The 9,092-nt window shown below is 42.5% G+C and overlaps 1 protein-coding gene across 4 annotated transcripts in view; it reads left to right on the top strand.

The window, feature by feature from the left end:
- LOC135040731 (E3 SUMO-protein ligase KIAA1586-like) overlaps window positions 1-5,336 on the top strand; it is a 514,849-nt gene extending 509,513 nt beyond the window's left edge. For all 4 annotated transcript variants that reach the window (XM_063954855.1, XM_063954858.1, XM_063954857.1 and 1 more), the window contains 4 exons: window positions 319-505; window positions 677-767; window positions 1,432-1,541; window positions 2,759-5,336. In XM_063954855.1, the coding sequence (XP_063810925.1) occupies window positions 3,324-4,409 (1,086 nt within the window). In that variant the 5' untranslated portion in view covers window positions 319-505; window positions 677-767; window positions 1,432-1,541; window positions 2,759-3,323 and the 3' untranslated portion in view covers window positions 4,410-5,336. The remainder of the gene's footprint in view (window positions 1-318; window positions 506-676; window positions 768-1,431; window positions 1,542-2,758) is intronic.
- The last annotated feature ends 3,756 nt before the right edge of the window (window positions 5,337-9,092 follow it).

Below are 9,092 nucleotides of genomic sequence, written 5' to 3'. Positions count from 1 at the left end.
TCCGGGCAAGTATACAAATAGCCTATAAATCTGGAGTGCTGGGCACTTGTATTATATATGTAGAGATAGATAGATAGATAGATAGATAGATAGATAGATAGATAGATAGATAGATAGATAGATAGATAGATAGACAGATAGATAGATAGATAGATCTATATATCAGCCCCGGAACGTTGGGATTACGTTGTGAAATACATGTTTTGAAATCAGCCTCCGAGTGCCGCTGCTTGTTTTGTGCCAGAGGATATATTGGTTTCGGTATTTGTTTTGCTTTGCTAGGCTAGAGTTATGATTATGACTCTGTTTCCCTTACAGTGCCTTCACCCAAATCCTGCAGTGTACTTTGATTTTTTTGGAGTGTACTTACAAACAGTCCTTGATCACCACTAAAACCAACAGTGTTCTTCACCCTTCGGAGTGGACTTCAGAACAGCCCTACATTTTCACCCAAGCTTATGGTGTTATACGATCCTTTGGACTAGACTTGGGAATACTTCATTAGGTAAGTAACGGATTTTCAGTTTTCACTAAAGTCCTCTCTCTCTCTTACCAGTATGTAACCTCTTGGATTTATTCTTGAGTTTTCTTCTCTTTACATACTGACTTTGTACAAATTGAACGTCGCAAAAATAAATCGCTGTTGTATTAACAAAATTTTTTTTTTCCCTAACAGGTCTACATCTTCTGCAGCTGTCCTCTGACAGAGATTTTCACATTGATTATTGAAAAGTAGACTTTTAAAACATTGAAGACATCTATACCAGGTAATTAAATCTGTACCAGGTTACACTAAGATTTCACATTAAAAATCCATATTAGATGTGTCATAAAAAATCTACCTCTTAAAAATACATACAGTTGGGGTTGATGTAAAAATGGATGCATTTTGTGCCAAAAAGCTGGTGGGGGGGAGAGATAAGTTCTCAAAGATGCATTCTGCGCAGTTTGTGAAGCTGGTGGGACCTCAAGATTGACACGAGGGTAGATCAGCAGTATATGCACCTGGGTTACACCAAAGTCAAACTTTATAGAACATACACTAGTGTGTGTGTGTGTGTGTGTGTGTGTGTGTGTGTGTGTGTGTGTGTGTGTGTGTGTGTGTGTGTGTATTCTGTTACCTGTTTTGTATATTCTTAATTTAGTAACAGGTTACACATATGTCACCTCCTGTGGAAGATTAAATTCCTCACGGTGGTGGGATGGTACTCACTATCTGGTGGTCCTTGACATACATGTCTGATGTGTAAATAGTATACTACAGTACATTAATGTTATATGAGGAGGAGATAATATGGTCAAAATATTAACCATGCAAAATATTTACAATTGTAAATGTTAAACCGGTATTTTAATTTTTTTAATTAGATCCAATTTTTTTTTTAATTCGAATCTCTATAATATGTTAATAACAATTTTTGTTATTACCAGGCTGGCATCATGTCTAATAAAAAGTGAACAAATAGTTCAAAGCCAGGAATAATGTTCTACTTTCACCACCAACCAAAGAAAGGAAAAACTGACATTCCACTTCAAACACAGTAAGTCAGATCTTCAAACGTGTTTGTGTGTGTGTGCGTGTATATATATATATATATATATATAAATAATCAAAGAAGATCCAAAGAAGTGAATGCACTCAGACCACAAAATGCAGAAAGCATAAGTGTATTGGGCAAACATTTTCAAGGCTGATGCCCCGTCATCAGGACCACACAAAGACAGGAGTTACTCCTTTCTTTGTGTGGTCTTGATGACTGGGCATCAGCCTTGAAAACGTTTGCCCAATATACTTGTGCTTTCTGCATTTTGTAGTCTCAGTGCCTCCACTTCTTTGGATCTTCTTTGATATATCGTTTTTTGCACCGGAGCAAGGTGATTTATATGTGGGTACCAGCATATTTTTTAAATCTTTTTTGCTAATTTATTTTGAAAGTGCAATGAATGTATATACTCACTATTGTGTATTAATGTAAAATGGGGAGGGGACTCTTAAAGACCAGTAGACTAGCCTTCCAAAATGTTAGCCCTAAACATCTAGTTTTTTACTTGGCTGCACTGTTCTTGTTAAGATGCCTATGCATTAATAATTGCGGCACTGTCGTAATTATTAACATTCTTATCCATTGTGAATTTTTCAGTTTTTATAAAAAATATTCCTGCTATGTACTAAGTAAACCCCCCGAAAGTTAAGTAGTAGTGATAACCGATGTCCCTTTGAGTTCCTTTGCATTTTTAAAAGATTTTTACATTTGTGTAAAAGTCATGGGGAATCTGACACTGCGCATGCGCACAGTGACAGTTTCCAGTATTGGAGCTGGCACCAGATGGAGGCTGCAGGAGAGGGATAGAAAGATCTCTCTCTTGCTACCATGCCTCCATTGGCTTTAAGAAGTTTAGATCATCTGAAAATGGTATAAACTAACATGACCAAATTCTATAAACAATGCTTTTCAGAGTTTGGTACATATAGCAGGGATCAGATTGTAGTTCCCATTGATAATAAGGACTGCGATCTGCAGTGCTAATAAACATTCATTTTCTGCATTTGATTTCTGTGAAATCAATATCTCATAACAACAATCCATAAAATTATAAATTTTCAGATATAATTTTATGGGGGGAAAAAAGCTTAATAAATAAGCAACTAGATATTTTAAATTTCCGTGAGGGAGTAATTAGCTTAAATATGAATAAAAAATGTATAATTTTTTAAAAATATTGTAGAAAAATGAGCTACTGCTCTCTTTTTTTGTAGGAACTTAGCACTGGACAATGAAATAGTAACTATTGACAGTGAAAAAGTTGTTGCTGAGACATCAGCTGAATCACACGATAACTCTACAGATGAAAAGCAATATCCAGCTGTGTGGTCAAAAGAACAATTTGACGAATTCAAAAAGAAACATGAGTGGCTATTTGCGTCTAGGGGAAAACTCGGCTGTACAATCTGTGCAGAAGTTTCTAACTTAAAAATTCACGCTGCTCGAGGCATAAATATTGCTTCTCTGTGGGCAGAATGTAACATTTTACCTTTTGGTAAAACTAAGGAAACAGAGCTCACATCTCTTCGCAAAAAAATTTATATACACAAAAATAGCGCTGCTCATGCAGAAGCAGAAAAAATTCTAGAAACTGCTAGAAAAGATATTCTGCTAAACATAAATGGAAGAAGTCAAGAAGCTGCTTTTGAAATCACTAGCCGTGTATTCAGAACAGCTTACTACATTGCTAAAATGAATAGGCCATTTACTGACCATGAGAGCTTGATTGACCTGCAAAAAGTGAATGGAGTTTAGATTGGGCGTTTGCTTCATAGTAGAATGGTCTGCGGAGATATTATAGAACACATTTCGGCTGAAATGAGGAAAAAGATTGTCTCACAAATTATAACAAAAAAAACTAAGATCACTATATTAGTTGATGAAGCTACTACACTTTCTAGAAAATCAACTCTTGTTATTTTTTTAAAATCCAGTGTTGATGGTGGCATGAATCCAGTAGCATTTCCTTTGGATTTGATAGAGTTAGAAAATGCCTCAGCTGAGAGCATAAAACAGGAAATAATGAAATGTTTATTCCATCATGGTTTTACTTTCGAAGTATTGACAGAGATCTTTGTCAGTTTTTGTAGTGATGGCGCAAATGTCATGCTTGGCGTAAAAGCTGGCGTTGGAAAACTCTTACAAGGAGACTTTCCCAAACTAATTCTCTGGCATTGCATGAATCACAGGCTTGAACTGGCTGTGGATCAAGCACTAGATGTTACTGGAGGTACAAATGACTTCAGGTCATTTTTAGACACCTTATACACACTTTACAGTCAGTCACCAAAAAATGTACGTGAGCTTAGTGCACAGGCTAATGAGCTGCATGTCTTGCTTAAAAAAATTGGCAGAGTTTTCAACGTAAGATGGGTAGCTTCATCGTGGAGAGCAGTGAATGCAGTCTGGCAGACGTATCCTGCATTAGCTGCACATTTTCAAAAAGCCTCACAAGACCAATCAAGGGATAGAAGGGAGCAAGTGAAATTCCAAGGTCTACATTCAAAACTGTGCTCAGTCAACTTTGTAAAAAATATGTCAATTATGTTAGATGTTCTGACTGAGCTCAAAAATTTATCAGAACTCTTACAAGACAGAAAAATGACCATTCCAAAGGCTGACAACCACATAAAAATGTATGTGCGGAGAATTGAAAGCCTAAAGAGAATACCAGGATTTCACAGTGAACAGACACAGAATGCAGAAGAGGGAATTATGTTCAAAAATACAAAGTTGACAGGCATTGGGAAAAGTCCCAAGATCAAATCCTCTCAATTCATTCAGGCTGTTGTTGACAACATGAGGTGCAAATTATTTACCACCACTGCTAATAAAGCAACAGAAAGCGTAGCAAAAGGTAGGTAAACTGCTTACCACACCCTGATTGACAGCATATCTGTTCTGAATCCTAAATCTTGGCAAACTGATTCTAATAATCCACTTTTTGGAGACCAAGAGATTCGTACACTATGTGAAATGCTGAATGTCAGTTACCATGAAACACACCTGGGATTTGTGGAATATAAATGCTGCGCAGGACGGATTGTTCCCGAAAAATTAAAGAAATTAATTCTTGCAGTAGATACTCTTGCAGCAAGCAATGCTGACTGTGAGCGAGGCTTTAGTGTTATGAACAACATAATTACAGATAAGCGGACTGCACTGACCACTCGACATGTGTCGGACTTACTTTTTATTTCAATTGTTGGTCCTCCCTTCACTGAGTGGAATCCGGACGCATATGTAAAATCGTGGCTGGGCAAGGGACGTCGGGCAGCCCAATCCTGTAAAGGCATGGCAAGACAGGAGCAAGCAAGGCAACAGGATCAGGCCTACTATAAGCAGCTGTGGAAGTGCCTTTAAATTTTAAGTTCTGTGCTAGCTTGATAATCTGCTCCAGGAAATGGGAGGGAGTTATAGTTGGTGAGAGGATGATGGGGGTTCCAGGAGCTGTTCTTGCTGGAGTTGGCCTTCTTTCTCTTAAATAGTTAGTGGGATGTTGCATGAGTGCTCACCGTTATACCTATATGTTGTAATGTGCAGTAACAGTCTGTTTATTGGGTCCCAATGACCTAGAATATGTATCGACTACAATATATTGAAGTGTTGTAAGATAATATATCAGGTAGATTCTATGGGCAGAGCCAGACTTAGGCATTATAGGAAAATGGCTAGGGCATCTGGAATGCCTAGGGGGAGCAAGGTGCAAAGGAGATGGAAGGTGGAAGGGAAGTGCAGTTGTGGGAGATGGAAGGCAGGTGTGGGAGATGGAAGGTGGAAGTGAAGTACAGATGTGGGAGATGGAAGGTGAGAGCGAGGTGCAGAGGAGATGGAAGGTGGAAGGCAGGTGTGGGAGATGGAAGGTGGAAGTGAAGTACAGGTGTGGGAGATGGAAGGTGGAAGTGAAGTACAGATGTGGGGGGTGGAAGGTGGGAGCGAGGTGCAGAGGAGATGGAAGTGGAAGGCAGGTGTGGGAGATGGAAGGTGGAAGTGAAGTACAGGTGTGGGAGATGGAAGGTGGAAGGCAGGTGTGGGAGATGGAAGTGAAGTACAGGTGTGGGAGATGGAAGTGAAGTACAGGTGTGGGAGATGGAAGGTGGAAGGCAGGTGTGGGAGATGGAAGGTGGAAGGCAGGTGTGGGAGATGGAAGTGAAGTACAGGTGTGGGAGATGGAAGGTGGGAGTGAGGTGCAGAAGAGATGGAAGGTGGGAGTGAGGTGCAGAAGAGATGGAAGGTGGAAGGCAGGTGTGGGAGATGGAAGGTAGAAGTGAAGTACAGGTGTGGGAGATGGAAGGTGGAAGGCAGGTGCGGGAGATGGAAGGTGGAAGTGAAATACAGGTGTGGGAGATGGATTGTGGGAGTGAGGTGCAGAGGAGATGGAAGGTAGAAGGCAGATGTGGGAGATGGAAGGTGGAAGTGAAATACAGGTGTGGGAGATGGAATGTGGGAGTGAGGTGCAGAGGAGATGGAAGGTGGAAGGCAGGTGTGGGAGATGGAAGGTGGAAGTGAAGTACAGATGTGGGAGATGGAAGGTGAGAGCGAGGTGCAGAGGAGATGGAAGGTAGAAGGCAGGTGTGGGAGATGGAAGGTGGAAGTAAAGTACGGGTGTGGGAGATGGTAGGTGCTAGTAAAGTACAGGTGTGGGAGATGGAAGGTGGAAGGCAGGTGTGGGAGGTGGAAGTGAAGTACAGGTGTGGGAGATGGAATGTGGGAGCGAGGTGTAGAGGAGATGGAAGGTGGAAAGCAGATGTGGGAGATGGTAGGTGGAAGTGAAGTACAGGTGTGGGAGATAGAAGGTGGAAGTGAAGTACAGGTGTGGGAGATGTAAGTGGAAGCAAGGTGCAGCGGAGATGGATGGAGGGAGTAAGGTACACTGATATTACATTAATTTAGACTTCTGTTATATAACTTATGTTATATTAAAATGTGATTGTTTTATATATTTGTACAATTCTAGCGTACATTATTCACAATGCTGGTTAATAAAATAAAAGTTTTTTTTTGGCTCAGTCAATGCTGCACTCTTTTAATTTTTAATCCAACCTAATATTGACCTAGATGTTCAGTAGCCCTGAAGTGAGATGACTTTTCTCATAGAAACCAAGTTGGCAAAAAGCTGTTAAAATCAATAGTGAAAGTAAGGTGGTACAGCTTACAATTACTGCCACAGTGCCACCATAAACTGCACTACAGAGCAAGTCACAGTTCTCAACACTTTGCCTCCAAAGTGCAAAGAAAAGGGTCTGTGTTGTGTGACTATGCCCCCAGTGTCATGTAGCCACTCCCCCTAGCATGTGACCACGCCCCCACATGACACGTGACCACGCCCCTTTTTGCCTACGGCGCGCGCACCTCAGTACCCGTAAGAGAATTTTTCTACTTGCACCACTGTGCAGTATATACAAATACAGTCACATACATACTGTACATAGTTACACACTTATTCACATACATAGTCACACACTAAAACACACAAATACAGTAGATACTTATACACACACAAACATACATTCATACATAGTCACACACATACATAAATTCAATCACAGACACACGTACAGACAGACTATATAGTATCCCCCTCACCCCCCACATTACAGACAGGGTATGCTGACGGCATGTACTTTAGTAGCTCATTGTCCTCTCTCCCTCTCCTCCATGCTGCTGGGCTGTCTGGCAGTGAGTGTAGTGTTGTCCCACCCCCGTGCTTCCACTCCGTCCATGGCCCTAGCCCAATGCAGGGCAGTGTAGTCCTGTGCCTTGACCCCCCCACCTCCCTATAATCCGGCTCTGACTGTACCTGGTGACTGTCTGTCACTGCCGATGCCAGGGTCCAGCGGCACAGCTCCACACTTGTGATCAATCAGACTCAAAGTAAACTACAGCTCCTAGCAGCCATTGGTGCTGGGTGCTCCCAGCAGCCCTTGTTGTAGTTTATGTTGTGTCTGATACTCTGATTACAAGCTATGTGCAGTGTGCTGCTGCCGGACACTGGCGCCGACACTAACAGACAGTCACCAAGTCTAACAGTACCACTTGGTTCTACCCCCTGGCCATGGATGGCACAGCCGGATGGCGCCCCCTCCTTGCCTGGCGCCCCTGGCGAGTGCCATCCTGGCCAATAGGTAGATACACCCCTGGGTGCAGGGTAAGAGGCGGAACTAGCAGCGGTGCTAGGGGGCAACAGACAAAATCTTGCCTAAGGCATCATATTGGTTAGGACCGGCTCTGCAGCTATAGCTGACGTCACACTGTGTGTGGGATCCGATCGGATCTCTCCTGGCATTCCCCCGTGCCCGCCACATCCTTCTGTTCATGCACAGACAGACTCTGGGGGCAATACCCAGAAGTCCAGTGGCTGGTGCACATCGCAAAGGACAGCTCTTATCACAATATCTTCGCAATACTAATCGCATATGTTAATACATCTGCGATTAGTAGGAGAGAGAATTGACTGCATAGGAAAGGAAAGAGTTAAACATCTGGTGAGGGGTGGACCTAGCTGTGAAGAAAGTACAGCCCTTTTTGAAGGGGAGGGTGTTAGGGTCTCCTGCCCTGTGCTGCCACGTCGTCATGGCAACCGGGAGACAAGTGCTAGTGGAGTAACCTGAGCGCAGCTGATACTCCGGTTCGGGTCTTTTGCTGTGCAGTGGTTATAGGCTCTGTGCACGGCAGGGGATCCGGTGCTGGTTTTTGTGCTCACAGTCTGTGAGGTCTGAGTGGGGCGTGGACAGCACCTGCTTTATAAGGCCTCTTTTCAGGGTAAGCAGATGCTGCTGAATCTTTGTTGGTTAGTCAGTTCATGAAAGTTAGCCAGTACTGTGTAGCTTTGTATTTGTTTGTTGCTTACTGCAAATAGGCCTGGGGATTTGGTATTACACTCTGCCAATCCAGACCTAGCAGTAAGACTGGAGTCAGTCGTTTAGCTTGCTGGGGTTCTGTTACTACTCTGTGAACTTAGCAAGTTTGCGGCTGTATTCTAAGACTTGCCTGTCTAATCCTGTCTCACTGTGCTAGGTGTCAGGGGTCAGTTTAGTGGCAGTAAGCTAAAACCTGTGCACTGCAAGTGAGAATCAGGATTGTGGAGTCTCTCCTTGTGTCTATCATTCCATCTCTGACCAAGGAGTTTACTGCCACACTCGTTGGTAACCCTTTAGGGTTTTGCTGTTGCCCTTAGCAACAGCATTTCGGGTTCTCTACGTATTAAAACACAACATCTTGCTATTTCCATCTGAGCAGTTCTAATACAAGGGAGATACCCAGTTCCTTAGCCTCTGGGCTTCTCTGTTCACTTTGTGTGTATTTTGTTACCCTATCACCTTCTGTGTACGTTATGTCATATTCCCCAGTTTGTCTGTGAGTCCATTTGTTTTGCATAACAGTTCAAACACCAGTACATTCCTGCAGACACTGGAGTGCATAACAGTTCTGACACCAGTACTTTCCTGCAGGCACTGGTGTGCATAACATATTCAGCAGCCTAATACTCCTGTTGAAATTTTGTGGGAATATGGAGCATACCCCTCAAAATACGTTGCAACAGGTGGT

The sequence above is a fragment of the Pseudophryne corroboree genome, chromosome 2 (genome assembly GCF_028390025.1).
Source record: "Pseudophryne corroboree isolate aPseCor3 chromosome 2, aPseCor3.hap2, whole genome shotgun sequence".
NCBI classification, from domain to species: domain Eukaryota; kingdom Metazoa; phylum Chordata; class Amphibia; order Anura; family Myobatrachidae; genus Pseudophryne; species Pseudophryne corroboree.
The sequence above is the reverse complement of the archived record's forward strand: the minus strand, read 5'-3'. Positions and strand labels throughout refer to the sequence as shown.